This window comes from Hirundo rustica, chromosome 3, assembly GCF_015227805.2.
Source record: "Hirundo rustica isolate bHirRus1 chromosome 3, bHirRus1.pri.v3, whole genome shotgun sequence".
Lineage (NCBI taxonomy): Eukaryota > Metazoa > Chordata > Aves > Passeriformes > Hirundinidae > Hirundo > Hirundo rustica.
The window spans coordinates 41,995,279-42,022,496 of NC_053452.1; the positions used below are offsets into that span (position 1 = coordinate 41,995,279).

Sequence of the window (27,218 nt, forward strand, 5' to 3'; positions counted from 1 at the left end):
ACTCCACACCTGAATAGCTCTTCAAAGCACCCACAATGCACTGGAGAAGAACACATCAGGCTCAGCTTGCCTGGGATTTATTCCTGTCTAGACTACTGACTTTTTGTTTTGTACTATTGCATCTTGATGTACACTGGTTTGCCACACTGTGAAAAATGTTGAAGATATGTGTCTCTCTTTTTAAAGCTGCTCAGGATGCACTGCTGGAAAGCATCCTTTAAGAATGAGGCTTTATTTCTGAGTTGCAGTCATGTGATGGTAATTGTAGGACTGGGATTACAAATTCTTTATGGGGTATTTAAATACCCTAAAATCCTGAACTGCTCCTGACTGCTCCTGCCCTTATCTGCAAATGGATTCTGACTGTAATTGCAAAGATTAGTATTGCCTGTGTGGGATTGGACTCACTTTCAGCAAAGCCAGACACTACCCACAAAATAACTGATTATTAGACATCTGTATGCTGACCTGGTGTCTTGTGATATATTATTAGAGGTTGGTGTTTAAGGGAGGGGTGCAGTGTACAAACAACATTTAACCAGCATTTCTGATATTGCCCTGTATATTCCACAGGGCCAACACTAATAGTTTCATCACATGTCATAGATCTTTTGTATTTCCTGTAACATTGGGGCATGCAACTCTGTGATCACAGTAAAATTGTTGCTGTTGGCCTTCAAATTGGTGAGTTCATTTGCCTTATTGCTGGCAAATAAAATCTTATTAATATGAGTTTAAAAGATCAGAAACTGGGAACTTTGATCCCATCCCACTGCCTAGATTGTTCCATCCAGACTAGAAAAGCTTGGAACCATTCCAAGGGATCCCAAGTAGCTCGTGTGATTTCAAGCCCTTCACTCGAGTTTCAGAGATATGGAAGCACCTAATACCCACTGGAATCCAGCAAGAAATGTCTATGAGGTGTCTAATCCAGGTGTAAAATCTGGGCTTTGTTTCTGTGATGCAATTCCTTTTCTGCAAAGTGAGAATTGCAAATCATTCATGTTTCGCATAGTTTGGGAAGGGCTGAGGTATGAGGCGTAGTTGTGCAGGAATCTTCTGGGAATATAAAATGGATGCAATGAGTAGAAATCCAAAATTGATTAACTTGATTGGCAAAAAATATGTTCACCAGTATGTACTTGTAAATGTGAAGGTCTCGGTCAGTATACGCTGGTAAATGTGAGGGTATCTGTCTCCCGGGTGAGCAGCACTCACTCCAGGAGAGAGTTTCCATGTTTCCCCAAGCATGGCTTTTTTCTGCAAATGCTTCTGCATGTGAGGGAGTGGGAGATGCCCCAGGTCTTGTGTTGGTCGGAGGACAAGCCAGGGTCAATCAGATCCAAATCTTGGCCAGATATGACTCACAAGCATTCTTTTCCCTGACATTTTCATGTGTTTTTCTTTACCAGGAGTATATTAGATGTCAACCCTCTTTTTTGCTGTTCTCATTTTATGGGCACTGAAAGATACAGCTCCCCTCCATTTTTGGTCCCACAAAGCTGTAACCAAAACCAAGGACAAAGTATGTCTTCCGCTCTAGTATGATATATTGTGTATCATATCATTATCTTTTGGGTTTTTCTAGCTAGCAAAATAATAATAATACTTAGCACTGACGTAGCAATTTCCTCTCAGAGCCCTTTGTAACCATCGCCTAGTTCCGTGGTTCCCAAACTATAGGGCATGCCCTGGGAGTGGTTGCAGAGAGCTGTTGCCCCACGCTGGTGAACTCCTGAGTTTACCAGGGGTGCACTGCTCTAAAGCCAGCTACAAATCCCTTCAATCTGGTGATGTAGAGGAGCAGACAGAGACCCTCGTACATGAAACAAGATGGGGCCGCCCGCCAAATTGCAAAAAGTGGTAATTTGATACCTGAACTTGGAGCAGTTCATGCTGATACACAGTATAAAGGCAACTTGGTTCTTATAGGAATAAGTGTTCCAGTGGCTTCAGCCACTGTGTGTGACCCGGAAAGTGAGGAGAAATGGTCTCTAAGACAGCATGAAGGAGGCCTTTCGCTGCTGATTCTGTCTTCAGAAGAAGTTGGGGTAAGAAAAAGTGTATTAAATCTAGAAAAGTAATTTCATGCAAATGCAACCTTTTTTTTTTTTTTTTTTTTTTTTTTTTTTTTGGCGTGGGATTACCAGTAATCAATTTTAAAGGCCTTACAACTGTAAAAATAACTGTTGAGATTTTGCATATCCATCTGGAACATAGACTCCAAACTGGGCCTTCCTAACATCAGACTGTACATCCCACCTAAATATCTCAGTATTTTATCTAAGTGGAAGAGCTTCAGCAGCCTGGGATAAAGGCTTTCTACAAGCACGTCACAAACCTTAGCTGGAAAAATACCTCTGTTCTTGATCACAGAACAAAGAAAGATTGACCTGAGTGTCCTTAACTGCAGCTATATAAAGAAGGAAGGGAGAACACAGATATTCTGTTTCTCAGTTTTCCTCCATCTTGTATCTTTGGCTTTTGCTAAGTGTGCCCAGGAGCAAAACCATTTTGGATCCAGAGGAGATAAACAACATATGGGGATAATATTTTTCTTCTGATCTTCCCAGACAGCTAAAATGCCCCAAAGAAACAAAGAAAAATGTTATCCTCAAATATGTTTAGTTTTTTTTTTGGCTGCACCAAAGTTCTGTAGATCGTGTAACTACATTCAGGTAGCAGAAGCCATCAGTTAGGGTTGGTGGCATTTTGATTCCCGTCCAGTGTGCTTTCCGCTCTTCAGAAGGAATGCACAAGGTTCAAACAGGCAAGGATTGGGCACAAGCTATGAACCTTGATTATCTGTGCTGAGAAATTGTTCGAAGAGTTCCTGGGATGTAACTAGGCACAATCAGGAGCACACACAGGCCTGCAATCATTAGCAATACTCAGGCTGGATTTGGACAGCCTGTTTTGGAAAGTATAGGAGTGGCTAGCCTAGCCTACTTGCTCTCGGGGCCAAAGACTGGACCCTAGCTGTTTTTAAAATTTCAATACACAAAACACAAAGGGTTTTGCAAGTTCAGGGAAGAGGAGGATCCTCAAATCTCTGTCATCTAGATGTGTCAAAACATTTCAAACTAGACTGTGTCAAACCAGGTAAGGCTTTGAACAAAATGGCTCAGCTATGTCCCTAAATCCTGCAAGCACAAAGCTAATCAAGATGTTGAAATCTGTAGAGTTAAAAAAGTGTATGAAAACTAAAACTTCAGCTGTGAATTCCAACATATCTTAGAAAGGGATGTACTCAGGGAAACTCTTATGCATGCGTCCTTGAAATTCATTCTTTTCCACACTGTTCTGGATGGTTTTCAGCAACTGAGTGCTGCATGGTACAGGTATGACCTAGGGATTAAAGGAAAAATTGTGTCAAATTAGTATTTGTTCCAAATAAAGAAATCCCAAATCTCTTCCTGTCTTGAGGATGCAAAATGTTTTCAGAAGTCATCTTTTTGTGGCAATTCACTGAGGGCCCTGTGAAACTTAGTAATTTTTTTGTAGTCCTGAATATCTTCTGCAGGCATCTGCTCTCAAATTAAAACTTTGAGATGTAACTTCTCAGAGCTTTGCCATGTCACAGGCACATTTCCCTTGGCACACGTGAACATACACATTTGCATTGTTCTCGCACTAAAATATATTGCTTTACCTTGCAATATGAAGTAATCTTTCAATAGTCTTGTTTTATATCTTCAAGTTGAAAAGTATATTGCAACATTAGACTATGAAATTAAGCTGGCATTCTCAAGAGAAAAAGGCTGTTTTGTGAGGTTATTAATCCTTCCTGTTTCCACTCTGTCCAAAAATACCACAATTTCTGTTTTGGTCACGGCATTTCAACACTTCTTTCTTAGCCAAAATCTCAAAATACTCAAATACAAGTAAAGAAAAGAATCATGGGTGATTTCAAACTTGCCTTCTCCCTTCCCTTCCACCCTTACTTCAGCTTTTATACTGAAAGTACCCCTCTCCCATCCCTTTTTTATTTGACCAAAAAAAAAAAAAAAAAAAAAAAAAAAAGTTGCAAATTAAATTTGATCCATTAGTTCTAAATTTTGATGCTTTTGAAAAGAGAAGACATTGAAAACTGTAATTATTTTTTTGAAATAAAATAAAGCCTGTCTTGCATAAAAAAGTACTTTGGAAAACAAAAATTTAACAGAAATATTTTGATAGCTAATATTTAAGTTCATTCTAGAAAATATGCATATGTATGATTAGCTCAAATCAGAAATACCTTTCAGTGTCTTCCTACAGTAGAAAATCATTCAGTAGAAACATTTTCATAAATAATTTTTAACAGATGTGAGATTGTAGTGGCTAAGAGCCGTAGACAGGCATGAAGAACTGGGCAAAGGCAAGGCTGGGATGTTCAGTTGGATGATTCTTTTTCTCCAGCTGACTTTAGCTTGTAGCAATTAAAACCCTTCTAACTTTAAGCTATCTAATTAAAGGCTTTCAGCCTTGCAGTCTGGTACTTTTAAATGGTGTTATTAGGGGCCCAGCAGCTTCCAGGAACGTACTTTACAATACCATGCCAACAAATTTGCTCTAGCTGTCTAGTGCTCTTGGTAGGCATGAGATGACTTTTTGTAAAACCTGTTAATTGCTTGCTCTGGTTTAGAAAAAAATCTTTCAGAAATAAAAAGGGTGACATACAGCTAAAGACAAATATTTTCTATCCTCATAATATGAAACTTTTTTTTTATTTTATTGTCATTTATGAGAAAGGGATATTAGATACCTGGTGAAAGGAGAGGAGAGAGAGGAGAGGAGAGGAGAGGAGAGGAGAGGAGAGGAGAGGAGAGGAGAGGAGAGGAGAGGAGAGGAGAGGAGAGGAGAGGAGAGGAGAGGAGAGGAGAGGAGAGGAGAGGAGAGGAGAGGAGAGGAGAGGAGAGGAGAGGAGAGGAGAGGAGAGGAGAGGAGAGGAGAGGAGAGGAGAGGAGAGGAGAGGAGAGGAGAGGAGGTTGTGCAATCTAAAGTGGAGGACAAGGTAAAACAAGCTGGGGTGCCATGTAAGTTAAATAAACAGCAGAAATTCTGCTTGCAGAAGAAGGAGGGGATGGCAACAGAAGTGGGAATCATCTGCTACCTGCATTGTCTCACTGTTCTCTTTGTAAGTTGTTGTCCCAAGGGCCAGCTCAGCAAAGCAGGAAGAGGCTGTTTGGTCCCCTTCTGTTTCTCTAGAAAAAGTTCAGTTGTCTTAAGTTAAAGTTTCTCATAGGAGTGAAAGGTCTTAAAGAGTGTGGGTTGTAAACTCATTGCACAGTTGGGTGACCTGCAGTCTGACAGTAGTCAGGCTTGGAATCTGATGGACACTGGACTTTCTGATCAGCCTTTGTGATCAGGTCAAGGCCGTGAGTTGTCTCCAAGATAGAAGTGCTCTGTGTCTCTCTGACTGATGACATATTTTATCCTCTTGGTTGTTATGTATATGACCAGGCCTAAACTCTGAAAGCTGTTTTTTCTTCTGACCGCTTCCAGAGACAAAACACAACAAAAGAATTGTGCTTTGCAAAACTTTAAAGCAGCAGCAACAGCAGCAAGAGAACGGGAATCCAAAAATACTAACTTGAATGGAGACAATTAAAGAATGTCACAGTCTGACAACAGCTGCAGGTGATACATCTGTACAGAATAATGTGGAGGTCCCACCCATTTTGGGGGCACCAAAAGCATCATGGGCAAGTCCACAGTGTTACTGTGGACATACATGTTACCCATCAATTATAATTACATGGCAACATGTTTGTGTGCCTCATGCAAGTGAAGGAAATTAAGTCCCATAGATATATGTAAAGCTCCTTTTTTCCCAGTTTCCTAGAATTCAATTTTTCAACCTAAGTCATAAGCTATTAGCAATATTGTTTTGAAACAAATCTAGTACATTTTGTATTTGATGTCACAACATAGGCTGGTATATGTACTATTTCCCCAAACAACCAGCATACCACCTCTCATCTGCTAAAACAGTCTTTTGGGAGCAACCAAACATGGCATACCTGAAGGAAATGTAAATTTAAATCATCTGGGTGCATGTCCATTCACTTTAATTCAAAATATTTGGAACAGCTTGGAGCTATCAAAGCCCAGACCAGATTTTTAACCAAATGTTTAAGTGGTGAATTTTAGTTCCTGGATATGGTAAAAATTAAGAGATTTCCTGTCAAATCCTCGGGTGTGTTCTGGGGTTTCCGTGCTGATGGATTTCAGTTTTGAAATGGATGATCAATTGTTAAGGATGGACTTCATAAAGTACCAGCTTCAGCAGGCTTTGCCTAATTCAAGGTATGTATTTGGCACTACGTTTTTATTTATGCTATGAACACATTTCTATGGCATGTTTCAAGATGAACAGTATAGCTATAAGATGCTATTCAAGCAGCATAGGAAATATTGTCATCTTGTCAGTCAGTCCAACCCTGCATTTTTCTTTCATCTCTTTTGCAGCTGTTCACCATTCACAGAAATGGATTATCTCTGTTGTAAAAAATACATTATTGGTCTTTTGGATTAATCAGTAAATTATATCTATGACATCTCCTGTTTCCAAAGCTATAACCAACTCAGTAGTCTTTGGATGTTCTTAGAGAACCAGTGCTCTTATTCTATTGGCTTTAAAGTTCTCAGAAAATGAGAGGAGTATTTTTGGGTGTGTAACATCTTACAAGAACATTTGTGACATAGAAGCCATAAAAATTGACTTCTAAATTGTCAAAAATCACAAAGATAGTATGCAAGTTGTAATTGTTCATAAAAATACACCTTTCATTAAGTAGAACATCGAACTGTGCATCAATGTGGTTTTGTTTCAATACTAGCTGTTTAAAAATTCCTCTGTGCAAGTTTAGTTCATTTTACTGATGAAAACATACTGTACAAATATAATTAGGACAGATTACGGGAAAAACTCAGAAAGTGAGTAATGTTTATGTCTGCATAAGGTTAGAAAAAAACTGCAAAACTGCAAGCTCACTTTTGTTTCCAAAGAACGTACTCCTCTACATGACTCTGTGGTGTATTTAAACAAATGAGCTGCACTATTTGTGGTTTCATGGGAGATGATGTTATTGTTCATTCTTGTCTGGAAGATCTAACAGGTTGAACACAAATACCATCATTATTCATCCCTACAGTTATTTTTTTTCACAGGTAGGTATAGAGTTAGTTTCTGAGGCACCTCAGAAGTCAAATTCAGATTGATTGCTCATTCTGTTATGAGATTGTGCAATACTTGCTAGTCACATACCGATCATATGCTCAATGACTTGTGTCTTGGCTGATTTTATTCCCTTCTCTGCAGACCCATCTGAGAAACTGTAGGGAAAAAAGTCCATGTTAATTAATTTATGTGAGAAGTAAAAGAGAATACCAAAAAAGCAGGTAAGAATCTGTAGAAGAACTAATTGAAGAAAGGCGACACCATATGGAGAAAAAACAGTGGAAATAAAAAGTTTTTTTCCATTTTACAGAGACTGAAATTCAGGCATTTCTTATTATATTACATTGTATAACAAAATATGAAAGCTTAAGGAATACAAATGTATTCTTTTATTATTATTCCTCTGTTTATTTCAGTTTTCTAAATGTATGAATATGTTGGCCAGTTTCCCCTTAGTACACAGATGCACTGTTTACATACTTAAATTCTAGCTGCTTACACATTTTTGTTTTCCTTCTGCTTTTTGCAACCATTGAAATACGACATAACTGCCCAAAGAATAATAATAGCCTTAAAATACTCACTGTATGCAGATGAGGACTCTTTTTTGACATTCTTCTTCAGTCAAGTGACTTCTTAGCTAAGTTTTTGTAAAAGTAAATATTGATATTTCAAGAACAAGACATGTTTATCTGTGTTTCAACCAACCTTGTAATGACCAGAATCAGAGATGTTATTTTTAGAACTGTGCCAAGTACAGGAATTCATTGAACAGAAAGAATAAGCTCCTAATTTCAGCTCAATACATTCTTATTCCTGCAGTTATAGAACATGACATCCTTTGCCCATAGCCTTTCAATGTGATCCTGTTCACCATCATGGCTTACAGCTGGTCAAAGTCAGGGCTTTGTGGGACTTTTGACATATGCGTAAAATTCTGAGATGGATATTTTTGCGCTTAAATATATGATTTTATAGGTGATATCTTTAAATATTTTATGGTTTCTTTGCACCTGGCTTATGGGGAATTTCCCTGTCTTATCAATATTCCCATTAACATTTTGTCACCTGAAAGTTTGTCAGAAATGACTTCACATGGTCCCTCACAAAAGCAATACAAATGGAAAACAATTTAACATTAGATCATCATCTCTGGATTTCCCTCTGAAACCGACCCACTCAGAGATGACTTCCTGAAAACAATTACGTTTCAGTTACTGCTCAATTAACTAGTCTTCTATTATGGTTTTCTTGTTTTGCTGTTGTTGTTGTATATTTCTTGGTTGCCTTTTTTTGTTTGTTTTTATAAAGTAGAACCCATTAACATGACAAACATTTCAAAAAAGTTTGGCAATATTGCGTGAATTCTTGTATTTTAATCAATCAAAATATTAGTACAGTTAAAATGCAAAGTCTTTTGTGAAAATGTAATTTCCTGTAAAGGTCATCTTAATTGACTTCTATTACAGAGCTTTCTCCTAATCTTTATTAATGAACTCCTTCATCAGCTGTTTAGATAGCCAGACTAATGTTTAGGAAGGCAAGGATTACAACTGGTTCATTCTATTTAGCTTTTATGAATATTGGCGTGACATTAAGATTCTTGTATTCTACTGGAACTTCCCTACTCTTTCCAAACTCACTGGAAAATTATGTTCACAATTTAAACAGACACTCAACAAACTCTTTTTAAAATCTTGGATTCAAGTTAACCTTTATTCACTGGTTGAAATGTCAAGTTTTAGTAGTTTTTGTTTAGTATCTTCTGTCAAAGTGGAAAATATTTCATCAGACTAAGAGCTAATAGAAACTTGCCAAGAACAAATTCTGCCTAATTTACTTCATTCACACAGTAACTGAGCAGCTAACACAGTAATAGCATTGAATATTCTCCTTTTAACGGGATTTTTGATCATCTTCTGAGGATCCTAAGTCTAGTGTGGACTTTAAAGTGCATGCAAAAATCAAATAGATAACAGTTCCAGATGGTTGTTAGAAATAGTCAGTGATAGGAGTTATTCAGTGTCGTGCTGCCCTGAATCTAGGTGTGCTCAATATTTTCATGACTTCAGAAGGGAAGAGAGATCATGCTCATGGAATTTTACAGTTGATTGGAGGCTAGAAGGGTAGGAAGAGAAATAAAAATTATCATAGCCAACCGAAGAAATTATCTGAAAAAGAGATTGTATGGAATCCAGTAGTTACAAGTTTAAGAAAAAATCAGCCACATGGATACAGGATGGAAAAAACCCCACCAAAAACCCCCAAGAGTGTAGCCGTGTTTTAGAAGCTCATCTAGTGGTTCGATTGTATCATTGTTGAACACAAGTCAGAAATGTTTGGATGTTCTAGAAAGGCTAACATTACAGTGGGCTGTATAAACTAGACAACACATAGGAAATAATTCTGCTCCTCTTAGCACTGGCTGGAGCTCAGTTTTGAAAAGCACATTTCAAGAAAGACATGAAAATATTGAAGGCAATCCAGATATGATTGTCAAAAATGCTCAGCAGTATATAAAATATGATGATTTGTCTTGCCTAACAAAAAGTAGAATGAAGTAGGCATAATGACACTGTTGAATTGTGTAGATAGTTCTGCAACGATGAAAGGATTAATTTTCTCTTTGACCACAGTAGATTGGACAAAAAGCAGTGGGCTTAATCTGGAGCAGGAAGTAAGGGATATGGGGAACGGTTAGATGGGAAACAACTTGGTGTAGGCAAGTACAGTAGAAGACTGGAATAGGAAGCCAAATGAGGATACAAAATTTTCAGTGCTGGAAGTCTATAAAAACACACTAGAAATAAGACTGTCATGAAAGACGTAAGTGTTTTGAAAGTTGTGAAATGTACTAGATAGCTTCTTAAATCACATCAAATTTTTTTCTGTGATTTTTTTTCTATGATATATGTAAAATATGAATAGAGCTTCTGTTTCACCCTGTGTACTAAATAAAGAAAAATCTTGACTTTTTAATTTTCCTGTTCTGTTCAAGAATTTTCTGATAACAGGTCCTGAACAGTTTTATTTTCTTTATAATACAATTGACAATTCTATCACTGACAGATAGAATAAAATTCATTCTGCAAGAATTTTATTTGTTCATCACAGCCTTTAGTTTACCTTTAGTTATGATTTAAGTCATATTTTCTGGTTTACAATAATTTCTTCCAATTTACCTCATTTTACAATATTTAGATATGTTTTAAAGAGCTGCTTTAATTTTCCCTCTTAAACATGATGTTTTCCTAATCAGTGAGGCCCTCCCTTTGGATTATGGGGTTACAGCTTCTTAACTAACAACTGACAATATTCTTAAGCAATTCCCAACTATTGTTTATAATTTTATACTTAAAGTTATTCCTATAAACTGATCTTGTGCAAAATTGCTTTGAGATTTTTGAAATTGGCAATATTAAAACCTCATATGACACTATTTTGGATATTCTCTTTGTGTCTATGAGATATTGTGCGCTTGGGTTAACACTACATTTTCGAGTACTGTGAGAATAATTTATACCTATCTTTTTCCCAGCATTTTGATCTGAAGATTGTTATAGGTGCTGAAGGAGCATTCCAAGAACACTTTATTGATAGCTGTATAAGCAATTTCATGTGGCTCAAACCAAAGATTTTCCCAGTCCTTTTAATTATACTCCCATTTAAATTATAATCCATTTTTCCTACACACTACATATTTATCCTTAAAGCATTGGTATCACCCGGAAAGATTATTTTTAAATTTTGTTTTCAAAGGGCTAAGAAACATTTCCATAGCCACTAATTATTTCTTTTTGCACATTTTGGCCAGCTCTGTAGATATGCAATGCTTGACTTAAACGTCAGGACTTAACACAAGGGGTATGACTCAGTCTGAGGCCTCAATGCCAGAAAGGCTGTGGGGGGTTTTTTAAACCTGAAGGAACCCACGTGCCTGGTGGTATGCTTCAGATCCCAGGAGTTTCTTAAGTATATTATATTTCAAAGAACCAAAACCAGGCAAGGAAAGAAAAGGGAAAGGATTAATTTGTTTAAAATTCCCCCAGAAAGAGAAAAGAACTATAAACAAGAATGTCACTAAAGCCTGAGTAGCCTCATAAAGGTATAGGTCTGATTGAATCTCTAGAGTGATGGAGAAAGATAAACACAACAGGTGGGCTTGAAATCTGGATTGTATCTTCCCAGGAAGTTGCACAACTTTACCAAAATGCTTTGCAACAAAGGGGCCACAAGAAGTTTAAGACCAATTTGAAGTCCAAAGACGAGAAAGAGAGAGACAGCGTGCAGGTCACGTCTGCACATATGCATAAGCACCAGCCTAAACCCTTCATTCCTCCATCAGGAAAAGTCATCTGGAAAAAACAGTGGCTGGTGTACAACAGGATATGTGAATCAGTGTGTCTGTGTTTTTCTTTCTTCATCAGCTAATCTTGAAAAAAGAGTCCAGCTTCTTTCCTAACTGTGTAAGAGACACACCAATAATTTTCTAGAATTCAGCCTTTTGCAAGAAATCCCTCATAAATATCAGATTTCATATCCTTATGTTTTCAAAACATAAGTGAATGTGTCCATTTCCTCCTTGGAATCACCCTGCAATGGGTTTTTACAGCTGACACGATTTATTCACACTCAGTCAGAAAACAAACCAAACCAAACCACGAACAAAAAAGCCTTTATTTTGGTAATGTATGGCTTAGATCTGTAGAGGTGACTGACAATTCTAAGTGCTGAATTTATTACATTGCCTTACAGCCTTGAACACTGAATGCTCAGCATTTTCTGAAAATTAGGTACGTGGAAATTATCATAAATTAAACTCCCCCAAATAAGTAGTTATTTGAAAATATACTGGTCAGCTGCTGAAAGCATGAAAATACACAAGTACATTCACACATCTATTCATATCAATAAAATATAAACAAATTATGATGATGTAGGAAAGCTGAAAAAATTTATAAACATTTATTTAGAACGTTTTATTGAGAGCAACTGAGAACTAACATATTGACACATATATTATGTTAACCAAGTTTAAAATGTCCTAATTAAATGTGTTTTTCAAAAATGTGTGCATTTTTATAGAATGGAGTGTCTTTATGCTAAAACTATTGCACTTAATCTTTGTCTTAGACAGAAGAGAATATTGTAACTCAGCAATCTAGAAAAATAACCCTGCAGGGTATCCAGAGAAAGGAACGAAGCAATTAACTCTCTTTGCATGAAAAGGAAATGGAGATAAATGTGTATTTCATTGAATTCAAACATCAGATTTGAAGGAGTTATCCACCCTTCGCTAAAAAATATGGAACGTGCTCGCTAAATACGCTGGTTGCTTACATTTGTTCATCTCATGGATTCTAGAGGAGGTTTGTATTACTGTAGGTTCTTTCTGACTATTAGGGGAGGCCAGTCATGGGAAATATCTAGAACATCAGTGAATTTGTGACCAATACAGTATTCCTCTGGACTGAAGGAACAACATATTATCCCTCTAGGTATTTCCAAAGCAAATAAATCATAAGCAGACTCATTGATGTTCAAACCACTAACACAGGTTTTACACTAGCAAAAAACAAAACAAAACAAAAACCAAACAAACAAAAACAAAACAAAAAAACAAACAAAAACCCCCAGAAAATGAACAAAAATAAACCAAAAAAACCCAGAAAAATGAAAAAGCAAACAAAAAAACAAACAAACAAAAGAGAAAAATTACATCTGACTAACAAACTGTGCTTTTTTGTCTTATTTCGGAGAAGAACCTACTGAATCAACATAGTTTGACAAGCATGTTTACCTATCATAATCCTGCAAATATCCCATCCCATGCTTCATCAAATCCCTTGATGCGTTTCTGTACTGCCCTGCAAGGAGCTTGCAGGCCAAGCCAGTGGAGTCAAAAATACATCTTCCCTGTAGTCTCTGGTTCCTGACCGCCCACCTAGGCTGGCTGAGCTGCACCAGGGTCCTGAGGTTGTGTCATCCCTGACCCTGCTGAGATGCCTGGGTTTCACGCTCCTCCAGACCTTGCTTGCTCTCACCTCCCCAGGTTTGTCATCCAGAGACTCAGTGCCTTGCTCACAGCATCCTTGGTAAGGGCATCCTCACAAAACCAGAAATGGGGTGTTTATACCAGCGCAGAGCCTTTACTGCGCGAATGAGCTAAAATGCAGAATGTGTTTGTCTCATCACTGAAAACATTTTCAGTAAGGAACCAGTTTCCAGATTTCCTGCTCTTTCCAGAGCTGTCTCAGATTTTTTAGCCTTCTCCTGACTTCTTTTTTTCATAAAATCTGATGCATAGCTTCTTCCCAATTTTTTTCAGCTTGCCAGTCTACATAAATTGGCTTGGCTATGAAGGTCTTTTTCTTTCACAGAGGAAAAGATTTTGTTACAGAACATATTTTGAACACATACATCAAAGTCTTGACAAGAATAAACAAATAGAACCTCTAAAAAATTATTATTATTATAATTATTATCATTAATATTAATACTATTATTATTGTTATTATTATTAAAAATAATAGTAAACCCAGAGGGACACACAAATTGCCGATTTTATGAAAATTAATGATAGGAGATTATTTGAAAAATCAAGTCACCTTCAGGTTTCCAAGCCACCAGTTTTAAGGATAATACATTATACACAGACTCTTTTACAGTTGTCTGGTTGAAGCACTGAACTGAATCACAGTGAAAAAGATGGTTTGAACTGACATGGGACACACACATGGGAGCAAATCTTGCACTCCTGGCTTCAGGAGATAGGAGTGTATTTGAAGTAGATCATCACAATTTGATTTTTTTTTTTTTTTTCCCCTTGGTTTTCTCTAATGGAAATGGAAGAAAATGACGACAGGAAAGAAAGGAAAAAAAGCAAATAAATTCTTTCCTGCTGAGTTTAAGTAGCACTTTTCAATGACAATATTTTCAAATAAAATTTATAAAAATTTTCCTTAAATTAAAATTATGGGTAAAAAAAATTAAATCTGTGTCTCTATCCCATATACCTGGAAACATGTTGCTCCCATTTAAATATTTTTGGCCATATGTCCATTTTAGTTTTACAGTCATAAACACTAGGAATTCCATAACTTCTCTGAGTAGTCCGTATTGCTAATAGATTTCCTTGTTACAGTAATCATCTTACCCCCACACCATATATTCTACACTTTTTCTAAAAAACTTGACACAAACACAGAGAAACCTTATAGAGATATTCTCACTTTCAAATGCCTACATTAAAAAACCCAGAGTCACTGAACAGAGGAAAATGAAGTGCTGCATTTTTGGCAGTGGTACGGAAAGACATAATTGCTTCACTGAGTTTTGAAAAAATAAGGAATTAATTTTTGCAAATAATCATAAAAACAGCTTTCTGTTCTGTTTCAAAGCATCCTGATCCAAATTTTGCTTTGCCACAGCTTTTTGTGGCAGAAGAACAAAGGATGTTAAATACTTAATTACCAGGATGGTACACGTGACTGGTGGATTGAGTTGAATAAATGAAGCTGCAATTATTTCACCACAGTGTGGCTGACTAAGATTGATACTTGGCCTTCGCTCAATGGTTTTCATCATTCCACCAGAAATAAACAGAGCACAGACTAATCTCAATATGTTTATGCATCAGTAACTTAAATTGCCTTTGGAAACTGTGAAATTTCTGCCATTGGTTTTAAAAAACAGTACAGTTTTGAATTTTTTCCTCATGTTCTGCAACTTAGAATCAATGTGTGCGTAATTTTCATCCTCCTTACAATGCATGATATTCCTAAGAGCTGAGACAAAAAAAACCAAACCAACATACTTTTCTTCATCAAAATCCTATTCTATACTGCCTCCTTTGCAAAGGTGAGAAACAGGACTTGCACAAAAAATTAAGATATGAGTCCAAATTTCAGTTTCTTTCAAAAAATACATGGAGACAAGAATTTGTTTGAGACAGAAGCAGATTTCTATGTCTCAAAATCTGGATCTGTGTGCTAAACTTTCTACAAAATCTAGAAATATGGGGTTACCTGCAACCTGTAGCCCCAGTGCTGTGAAAGTGACTAATTGAAGGTCATGGTTACAGTGCCACAGTAACATGGATATATGTCTCCAGTTTGGAAAGGTTTATGTTCAGCTAGCACAGAAGTCCAGCAAGTGATAGGGCCCTTACCTGAACGTTATTGTCTGATTTTGATTCTCTACCCAGTTTAGAAATACAACACTGCAGAAGCAGTGGTGGGAATACTGGCAAGGATATGAAAACAGTCACATTTTCCCTGCTTCCCACCATTCTACCCATCTTTGCTCCAAGAAGGAAGAGGTGACAAAAGTCTAGTTGTTTTTTATAAACCCATGTCACCACAGTTGTCTCTGGTAGACAGAATTGTTATAGAAAGGGCTCAGCATAGACATGACTACAGAGACAAAGCAAGCTGCAAGAGAGAGCCTAGAGTTCATTAAATCACCTTTGCCTGCTTTTTTCAGACTTGCATTGTTTCTTTTGTAAAGAAGGATATAGAGAAGAGCCAGAATTAATTAATTTTAAGTGCTTTCCTTAGTGTGGTTTACATGTTTTAGTTCAAGCAAGCACAAGCATAAGGCAGCTGAAGCATATCTCTGATTTCCTGATGCAGGAAGTCAAATTATCTCCGTTGTGAAGACTTTAAATTTTCTTAACTGATTGATTTTCTTTATGGCTTTCTATCACTTAAATGAGGCCTAGCATAACTCTCATATCTATTAGCCACTCTAAACAAGGCAGTTGTTCAATGTCATGTGACTAATTTCCATATAGTGATTTTCTATTTATTTACCATCTCCTAAAAAACATCTTGTTTATGTGTATCGGATTAGTTCTGAATCTGGTCTAAGTTAGCAATATCATGGGCTCCATATGTTTTATGGCATTTTTGTTCAGTTAAGGATTTTTTTTTCTTTACGATTAAGATTAATTCAAGAAGGGCTTCATATGCAGGAAGCAGAAGAATACCGTTTGAACTGGGAGATACCTTAGACCTCAGTCATCAGTGGTCTGCTCAAACCAGTCCAAGTAGGCTTGAAGGCACAAGAGATATGATCTGTCTGATTTTAGCAATGAGATACTATTTTTCACATGCAGAACACAGATCATAGGCTGACAAACTATTGAGCAGGGGGTGGCAAGGGAAGAAAGACTGAGCTAGGAAAAGAAGGAAAGTAGATGTGTATAGCCTTGGGTACATAAGAACTTATATTTTAAATGTATTCACTAAATTCCTTCGAGACATTTTCTACAAGGTCAGGTTGATGGGGCTTTGAGTAATCTGACATAGTGGAAGGTGTCCCTGCCCATGGCAGGGCGGTTGGAATTCAATGATCTTTATTCAGGTCATTTACAATCCAAACCATTTCACGATTCTATGATTCTAAGACAATTGTCAGCTTTAGCACTGAACTAGTCCCAGTTCCTAAAGGAATGATTTTCAGGTACTAAGGCAAGATTAATTTTTCCAGTGAATGTGATCAAAATGGGTTAACATGGTCAAGAGTTACAATCTAAATGTGGAAGAATTACAAAGGTAAACTTTGGTACAGATTCGGGTAGGGGCCAGAAATATGTTACTGAGCAAGGCCAAGAGGAGGAAGAAAAAAGGATGTTATTCCTAGATCTACAGGACTGTTTCTTTATGGTCAAAAGGTACTATTCAGACACTTATTTTAATGTTGGGCTCAATAAAGTTACATTTTCAGTACAAATGGCATAATTGTTTTTAATTGCTTATGCATCACCTTATCCATAATATTGAAAATAATTAGAACTGATTAAAAAAACCTCTAAACAATAATTTATTTTCTGTTACTCTTCATTTACCTTTTTTTTTTTTTTTTTAATTTTACTTGAAGGTTCAACCAGAATATTTATCTGCACTTGCAGTGAATCTCTGATTTTTCAAAGGTATGTGCTTATTTGAGGTAGGAAATCTTCCAGGTAGTTTAAATAATGTGATGCAAGTTGTTAAAGCTATTAAGGATGGATGTTAGAAGTTGGTCTTGGTGAGCTTGAGAAACTGAAACTCAAGCATATCTCTCTTTCTGACTTGGGTTTCAAAATATTTCCAAAAATTGTGGGGTTTGAGGTATTCTAAAAGGCCAGAGAACCTGTGTCAATCTCAAATTTCTAAATTGGCCTTCATGAAAACTCTAGGCTTTTTGTATATGAACATGAACTACTTTAGGGTCTTTTCAGCCCTAAAGTCTGAGATAAATGAATTAAATCAAACAGCTGCTATCACTTAATGCAGAGAGTTGTTCATCAGAACTCAGTTTGAGGAGATGCTACTTAACCTTTAAACTAAATGCATGTAATTAGAAAGTATATGGAGATAATAAAATATTCTTGGAGCAAATCAAGGACTTTAGAGCTTATGGAGGCTTATGCTGTGAGGGGCTGCAGAGTCGGTATAGGTAAATAATAAAGCATTAGCAAAAATACAATAATTTCATGGGGTAGAGACTTGACTTTCCTTCCTTGAAATTCAATAAACTTGAATTTATTCATTTTACTACTTTTTGTGGAAGAGAGTGCAGATATTAAACAGCAAAACTTCATTTAGAATAAATCTCCAAAGTGTTAAATTTTCTCTTCCACAACTTCAAAAACCCCTTATCATTTCTGATTTATGATGTGCCTATCTTTCCCATCATGCCCATCACATAATATGAGAAACATAAATGTCTTTATGTTTCTCAGTTACTTTCAATCTCCCTTTATCTCTCACAAGAACTGGTTAGAAAACATATTAATAGATATCGATCTAATGTAGAACAGACGACAAGAATACCAACAATAATTTTAAAAAAAGGGTGGTGAGAAACAGAAAGAAAAATTATTATTGAGTTTCCTTCCCCTTAATTTTCTTTTCTCCCCTTAATTTTCCTTTAATCTGATACACGGAACGGAATGGGGAAAATATTTTAACTTCAACATTATTTTGTTTGGTCAATGTTTCTCTGTAGAATGCTTATTTGGAAATTGTAATTTACAGCATAAAAAATTTTATAATCCATATTTCATATACTCTATGGAGTATTTTAAAGGTAATTTACTAAAATTAAATTTTCAATGTATTTTCTCCAGTAATCAACGATTTAATTCTGAAAAACATAAACCTGGAAATGGGAAGAGTAGCATATAAATTAAGTCTCAATTTATAGACTTCCATAACAACTTTCCTGGAAATACTCTGAATATGATGCCTTACATAAATGTAAAGTGACTTGATTTATAACTTAACCATCTATGTTATTTGCAATATCCTTTATTTCTTTGGTTCTATTTCTGTTCATTTCAGTTGCTGGAAAGAGATAGTCAAATACAAGGAAACTTCATAAGTGACTTTGAATTCCTGTTGCTCCAGTTTGCCCTGGCCTTCTATCATAGGAAGATTACTTGAGGCTACTCAGAAACTCCTCAGTAAATAACTTTCCATAGTATAAATTTTCCTTCATGTTTGCTACTATGATAATAGGATGCACATTCTGAATAAATATAAACATTTTCTGGAGATTAAAATTCCCCTCTTTAGAAGGAGAAAAGTAATCCCCAGTGTTAATATAGATTATTATTATTATTATTATTAATAATATTAATAATAATAATAATAATTCCAAAGAATAAATAGTTTCAGAGTTATTCTATATTATTAAATTGTCCTATGATTTTTACAGGCTTGAATTTTAACCTTAAGAAGCAGAATCAAAGTCAAGCAACACTTGACTAAGGCACAATGAAAACTAATACTATCAACTTCAAATTATACTAGATGATTACAGAGTTTTCCTCTGAATTCATTCATGCCTTTTGTGCTTACACTGGACAATGGCTGAATCTGGCTGCTACCACACAGATGAGTCAAAGCAATCAACTAAAAAAAAGTTCAGTTATGAGTGTGAAGTGGAACAGAATTTGAAAATTTACCTACTCTGCTAGTGTTCAAAACCATTTGTATCTTCCTTATCTTAATGAGAGTGGCAATACAAATCCTAAAAACTTCGCACAGTGTGCAAGACTGGAAATATTTGAGGGAGACTGAATTTTCTTTTTCATTATTTTCTTGCATTATCATCATCAACCAAATCATCTAGCACTGAATTTTCATTTCTAACTCATACAACATCGTGTACTGAATTAGCTAAACAACCAACATCATCAGGGTTTTCTTTTAAGAGGACTGCGGTACTGAACCTCCATAATTGTTATATTTAAATTACTTACTTCTTCTTATCTAAATTTCCATTCCCATCATTTCCATTTGGTGCTTCATGGAAATTCTGCCAGAAGAAATCACAGAGATACAGAGTCACTGTGAGACACCGAAGTGATACTAAAGATGTTGAAATATTTTCTGAGATGGGTCTTCCTAACAGCAGTATTTGCTAAAAGCGAATACTGGTAAAAGTAAACACACTGATATGGAAGATGTTTATTTGTTGCATGGTCTCTTGCAGTTCCATTTCCTCATTTTGCTACTTGTTGGTTCAAGAAGTAACCACAGACTCAACTGGTATTAATTTCCAGGTTATCTAAAGCAGATGGAAAAAATGAGAATGAAGAAGCGGCCATTATTTCCTACATGACGCCCGAGACAGTTTGGGATTTTGACAATGATTGGAGCAGTGTACAAACATAATAATTACTACAGAAGAAACCAGAGGACCATCTAATTCGACCTTCTGTCTTCAACTGAGCTGATGCCAGCCATCTCAGATGTAGACATAAATCTTCCTAATACAAAATATTGTGCAATGGTCTGTCATAGAGGAAATTATTCCTGACTCCAACTGTTGCTCAATTATGGCCTGAAGCATGAGGATTAATAGTTCTTGTGACTTCTGTCCCAGCATGAGTAATTGCAGATGCTGTTTTATTCCGTTTGATGGATAATTCTGCTCTGAACCTTCCTCAATGCTTTTCCTTCTACTAATTTGTGGCCTTAAATGGCAGAAGATGTCACATCATTTTAGAAACACATCCCAGACACTGACTACCATGCACCAAAAAAAGATTCTATCTTGATGTGAAACAAAATTTATCTGCAGTGAAATATTAACCAAGCTGATCAATTTTGCAATCATTTGGCTGCTGGATGGTAGGAAGGCTCTATAAAGGGATCTGGAAAGGCTGGATAGATGAACTGAAGCCAGTTGTATGAAGTTCAACAAGGTGAGGTTTCAAGTCCTACACTTTGGCCACCAGTCAACCCCAGGCAGCACTACAAGCTGGGGAAAGTGTGGCTGGAAAGCTGCCTGGCAGAAAAGGACCTGGGGGTACTGGTCAACAGCAGATGAGCCAGCGTTTGCCCGGGTGACCAAGGAGGCCAGCGGCATCCTGGACTCTATCAGGAAGAATGTGGCCAGCAGGACCAAAACCATGACTGTCCCTCCCTACTTTGCACTGTGAGGCCACACCTCGAATCCTGTGTCCAGTTCTGGGCCCTTCACTTCAGGAAGGCCATTGAGGTGCTGAAGTATGTCCAGAGAAGGGCAGTGAAGCTGGTGAATCTTCTAGTGATTAAGTCCCATGAGGAGAAGCTGAGGTGGCTGGGGTTATTTAGTCTGGAGAAAAGGAGGCTGGTGGGGGGAGGACATTCTTGACAACTCCCTGAAATAAGGATGTATCCAGATGGGCATCAATCTTTTTCTCCCAGGCAACCAGCGACAGGATGAGCAGAGACAGCCTAAAGCTGGAACAGGGAAGGTTCAGGTTGGACATCTCGAAAAATTTCTTCATGGAAAGAATTATTAAGTATTGGAATGGGCTGACCAGGAAGGTGGTGGAGTCATCATCACTGGGGGTATTCAAGAAATAGGTGGATGTGGCACTTAATGCCATGGTCTAGTCTACAAGGTGATGATTGGTCAAAAGTGGGACTCGATAATTTTAGAGGTCTTTTTCCAGCCTAAATGATTCTGTGATTCTATTGTGAGTCCCCCTTGTCCCATTCCATGAAGGCTGAGGTGTTGAGATCGGATAAGTGGGTGAGGAGATGTTGGCCCAGTTTATCTTTTAAATCCTGTCTGGAAGTTGCATCAGATAACCCTAGCCTGACAGATGCTACGGGCAGGCTTAACCAGTCTGGGGAGCAGGCAGTTCTATGAATGCTGAGATGGTCTCCTCTACAAACTACACCTCTGTTAGTAAGTCATTCCTAATCAGGATAGCCGGTCCTCCCTTGAAAAAACCATTCCGCTGCATGTTGTGTTTCGGTTCCAAAGCTAGTTGTTTGTAGAAAGGTATCCATTAATAAGATAATCATTATCATTCATCTAATGATTTTTTCTTAAAGTAGGCTGACTGAAAGGGGAGGGAAAGAAACCCTAAAAATGCCAGTTACAAAAGGGTCTTTCAGCAAAATATTTACTAGGCCAATTTTTACTAGGAGCCCATGACTCCTGCCTTGAATAAGATTATTTTGTTTTTAAATTGAAGCAAAATAAATAAGCAAGCATTTTCCAAGGGTCATTAACATGATTGGAAGGATTAGCCAAGTAGGTGAACTAAGTGGTGAGGGTAGAAAGACTGAAATGTTTTTTTGTGGAGAGACCAAAGAAATTAAGGAACTCTCTGTAAAGGCAACATTTCTCACTACCCATGAAATTACTGTTGCCACCTATTTTCCAACACATAATGCATCAGCAGGTTTCTGGCAGGTGCCTAAGGGAAGTATTTTTGCATTCTCTATTCCCATTAGGAGACTGTTTCTCAGACTGCTGTTTGGGTTGTATTTGGCAGCTACAGTGATTCTCTAGAAAATGAAACACATTTTTGATTGTATAGAATACACTCGGGTCTACACACAAGATGATTTGATCAGGAGAATAATGGTAGAAAAGCAGGTCCAGATGCTCAGAGTCACTTCTGGAGGAGCCAGAAGTGTTTCGGTCCCGAAACAAACCAACAAATGAAAACTCCGTGGTATAAATGTCACATCTGAGAAAGATGAGACCTGGGGGGGGGAATAGTTACATGCACAGAAAAATCACAGTTGGTTTGAAAGTATCATAGCTTGCTTCTGTTAGGACACAAAGAAGGAACCAACCATCTGAGAGCTGGTAGGCAAAACTGTCTTGTGTAAACACATGAAAATATGCTGAAGAAATTGCAAAACAAACCAGATTGTTAATAATTTCCCAAAAGCTATAGTTGTGATTTCTTCACTCAAAAGTAGATTTTTGCACAATCTAATCCAAAACTATGGAGAATAAGATGGATGCATGGAAGCTGTTAAGAAAATTCTGGGTATCCTTGAAATTAAATATGAATGAATTTGGTCATAGGTGTTGGATGGAGAAGGGGGTTTTTCTTTTGTTTGGGAATAAGACACCAGTATTGGCTGTGTCTAGAAAACAAACAAACAAACAAAATCTAAACGGATTTAAAAAACATTCATTTATTTACTTATTTTGTAAGTGATTTTCTGAGAATATTCTTACTTACTTTCTCCCATGGTCAAAACCTGAGCATTTTCTTTCAGTTCTATCCAATGCCCATTCTGAGCCCATGCTGTTTGTGGGTGGTCTTTCATACATGGGTTAAGAAACACTCCAGAGAAGGACAATATAAAAATACTAATTTGCAAGGCACGCTACTCTGATATGGGCTTAGCTAGTTTACAAGTGACTTGAAAATTGGTCAAAAGGCTTCTGCCTGCTTCCTTGCAAAAAAGATAAAGTGTGCGAGTAGGAACCTGCTCACATTTATTCTACTGATTCTCAGTATGTTAAATGCTTTCTCTTCTCTCATTTTATATCTTTTCAACACCTTTTGAATTTTTTATTTTTAGAAGCCCTCTTCAACTGCTATTGCCACCTAACAAAACAACCATGCCAAGAGCTCCCGTCACTGCCTGCTTCCTACACTAAGATATCCACAGCCACAAACATTATCCTTGCTTCCCTTTCTCTTATCAAGTGCCTTTTGGTAATACTTTGAACAGAGCAAGTAAGATATAAATTGTTATTTATTTCCATTCTTTAAGCACACTTCAAAGAGATAGTACTCAGTTAAAATACCCCCCATATGTTGGATGGTAAGTTTCTTTTAACCTGGGTTCTTTCTGATCTCATAGACTAAGGCTGCCTTCTGTCAGCTGAGTTTCAGAAGGTAACAATATTCCCATCTGCTCAAGCTGGATATATATGTCTGGATTTGAAAATTCTTAGTACAGACTGAAGGACTATGTCAAATTTGAGAGCTACATCAAGAGGTGGTAATGGCATAGAAAGGATTATTCGCTAGCAATAGTTCAAAAATAGCATAATAGCTGAATCTAAGTTGTAGATTCCGACTTTCTAAATGTTGTGTAAGTCCAGTGACAGTGGAGAAGCTCCAGGTACCAAAAAAGGTATTCTATATTAAAAATTTGTCTTCACCTGATTTTATCAATTTGACATGCATATAATGCAGTTGTTGTCAGTGGAATTAGTTTTGCGCATTTCTAACTTTGTTCAAATAGTGTTGGCTGTAGCAACCAGATACCACCTGGCTAAATTACAATTACAGGTAGTCCATGAAGAAGATTATACTTGAAAGAGAGAAGGGCAGAGATGTAATTTAATACACACACACACACAAACAAACAAACAAAAACAAAAAAAAAACAAAAACAAACAAACAAACAAAAAAAAGGGATTATTTTTAACTTTTACAAGTTTTGAGATTTTTAAATAGGAAAATTGTTCTAATTAAGATTTGTTAGTTTACTTAAAGTATCATATAATTGTATAGTGTATACAATAGATATACCATATATTTCACTGTTGTAACGTGCACCTAGGTGTAGATAGTGCGTCAGCAAACAGAAAGAGTAAAAATTGAGGTTTATAAAACTAAATAAAAAAAGTAGTATAAAGCACTCTGAACTTGGTTGCTTACAGTATTGCTAACTGTGAAGTGTCATATGAAGAGTCACATGAATGTATTGGCTTCTGCCTGTTCTCACTATTGTGATGGAATACAGTGGAGTCCTTGGCACAGCTGACATCTTCTAGAGCAGCCACTTCAATACTCGGATTCTTTCCTCTGTAAATCAGCAACGGTGGTCATGAACACATGGTAAATCACAGTTCAGGGACACTCAAAATTGTAAGTGTTCACAAGATGCTCTGCCTGTTTACAAGGGGTGCTGACAGAATACTGCAAGGAGAGAAATCATGGCAAGATGTTAAAATCTCTTTGTCATATCACAGAATACATTATTTTGAAGGATCCTCAGCAGTATTAGCTCCACCAAATCAATGTTCTGTGCCTAATCTAGTTCATTTAAGGGTTAAAATATGTGCTCAGCCTGTTTTATTCTGTGTTTGAGAGAAATCATTCTGGAGACAACTGAATAAAAGACCATTCCCAAAAGTGTGGAACCCTTAAAGAAATTCATGCTGATCAGCAGCCAGCACAGTCACATGGGAAATTTTTTTAGGAAGCTTCATTTGCCTGCTGAAATCTCTCCATGCTCCATCCACTCCTAGTAGAATGTGGAAAAGAGGAGGAGAGAAAAAATAATCCAGATATATACACATTCTAGATATCCAGATGAAGGGATACATGAGAAAGCACAGCTTTCTGATTATCAGAGAGATGGTTAAGAAAATCAAGGTTTAAGGTATGAATATTCTTTTCAAAACCTATTTATGGGGGAAAAAATTTAAATCACTGGTCAACAAGCTATTGCTGAGGTTTACATGTGGGACAAGGAGGCAATTATATGAATAAGCATAAAACATGCAGGAATTGCTCTGCAGTGCCACACAGTAAAAAGCATAAATGTATGTGGGTAAACCAATGTCGAGCTTGTTTACACATGAATAAATCCTAATTAGAGAAATGGAAAAATGTCTGAATCTAAATTTAAAGTGGAGACTGTTCATGAGAGTCATGGGTGACTAAAAGTAATTAAGGCCATCACTTAACTAAACAGATGTAACAGATTAAACATGCGTTTCTATGTTTGATGTAGATTTTTTGTTTTGGATACACTGCAGTTTAAAGTCCTTTAACGCTGCCTGAGATACATCTGCCATTATTTTGATTTGGTGTATTTCTTGTTGCAAATGCATTTAGCGCTGGCTGACATTTAGTTTGTCTAAACAATTGAAAGTGTTTACAACAAAAAATACTTGTTCAAGCAGGCTACAGTATGGAGAAATACATTCAAAATGTAAAACAAAAGATGTGCATAAAAATAAAATACATTTTAACGCTTCCTTTTGCACTGATTTTTGCTAGGGATGGATTTAGATAAGATTAGAAAAAGGAAGCCCAGTTTTCATCCAACATCCAACACTACTCAAAAAGCCTAACTTCTTATGAAATTATATTATTTTTTTAAATTGCATTGAGGACTTTTATTTTTATTTCCAACCTTGTAGAGCTCAGTTGTGCTAGGTTCCTAAGAGTAATTGTATTCCACCAATACTTCTCTGCAAAATAGAAGAAGATAAAATAGCTATTGTTTAACATGGTTTATTCTCCTGAGATTTCCACCCTGATAACTCAAAGTTGCATATTGATATACCTGCTCGAGTAATTATATTGCAGATGAAGCTCTATGAAGAGGATTACATTTAACACATACAGTGAAACGGCATTTATAACAAGGCTGAATTCTCCTCCTATAATAGGATAAAGAAAGTTTATATAAGGTTTACTCCATTGGTTTTATATTGTATTGATCAATTTGCATGCATGTGCATGAGAGAAACCCTGAGGTACGTGCCTCACATGTCTGTGGTTTCATACTTGCTGAGACAATGGCACGCCCACCTTACAGTGGGTCGGGGAAGAGTAAGCTAAAGGAAAATTGCCCAGAGACCCATTTTAGGATGATGAGACTTAAGTATTGTGTTGCAAATTCTCTGCATGCATCTAATGGAGGAAAAAATGGGTGAACTCAACTAACTTTAATAGCAAGTTATGACTTGTGATGCTTTCTGGCTCCGGTTTGGCCAACCAAGTAAGTATATGATGCTCCTGATCTGAAACCTGTGAGACTGGGGCTGATTGTAATTCCCTATCTCTCAAAATATTTTGTAGAAACTCCCGATAATCAACAACAGTGTTGAATTGTCACAATGAGCTTCAAAATTTCTGAATTTTGACCCTTTACTCTTGCTCCTCCAGAAGCTGTATTTAGCAAGTCACTCTCTGCATTGGCACGGGGTTTTTTTTATTTATTTCTTTTAAAGAATGAACATTTTAATTACTGAGTAAAATACAATATCTTTTGCAGATTGTTATGATGAATGCATTTCCTGCACACTGCTCTGGGAAGTTAATTGGATTTATAGCATTTGTTTGCCAGAGAGCCACTCTCTAACCTCTGGCCACGCAAGCTTCACCCACCTAGAGTCCTCAACCAGCAGTTTTGTGAAGGGCAGACACTTGTGGTTTTCTTTGGACTGAAATATTCCTGTGAATCAAAAGAATTGACCACAACAATTAGGGGAAGGTACTCATGAAACCTAATATTAGCCATCAGAGTTGAACTCAATGATCCTTGTGGGTGGGTCCCTTCCAGCACAGGATATTCTGAATCTGTAATTCTGTACCTGGGAACCTTTTGTTGTGCACTTCACTCCCTAAAGGCAGTAGCAGTTCTGGAGGACAGCTGTCCACTTCAAACAACCCCCACAGGAGCCTTTCGCCTTCTCCGCAGACTACTAAAACAACTTAAGGCAGCGGGCTTCAGATGCTGCTAGGTTTGTGTTTTGTGCACTGATTTATCTCTCATATGTAGAGTCTGGGATTCAAAGAGTCATACCACAAATGATGTCAGCTGGCACCGTTACAAGAAAAGGGCATTAAAGTACTAGGTCAGCTTGTCTATCCTCTACTTGCGTGGGGCCGTTTCCCACACAATACATGAATATGCCACCCATCAAGGCAGCAGCAACCAAGTCTGAATCACACAAACAAGGGGGGGAGGGAAATTGTGTACACTTTGTAGGATAAGAAGAGGACATTTTCCCCAGGGTTTTAAGGACTTTGGTCTGATGGTTCCTAGAAGCTGTACATCTT

At 37.0% G+C, this 27,218-nt stretch overlaps 1 protein-coding gene across 5 annotated transcripts in view; it reads left to right on the plus strand.

The window, feature by feature from the left end:
• SMOC2 (SPARC related modular calcium binding 2) overlaps positions 1–18,922 on the plus strand; it is a 195,054-nt gene extending 176,132 nt beyond the window's left edge. For 3 of the 5 annotated variants that reach the window (XM_040058729.2, XM_040058732.2, XM_040058736.2), the window contains one exon: positions 17,048–17,099. In XM_040058729.2, the coding sequence (XP_039914663.1) occupies positions 17,048–17,089 (42 nt within the window). In that variant the 3' untranslated portion in view covers positions 17,090–17,099. Of the gene's footprint in view, positions 1–17,047; positions 17,100–18,871 lie in introns of those variants that run through there. The other 2 variants (XM_040058731.2, XM_040058735.2) reach the window with 2 other exon arrangements.
• The last annotated feature ends 8,296 nt before the right edge of the window (positions 18,923–27,218 follow it).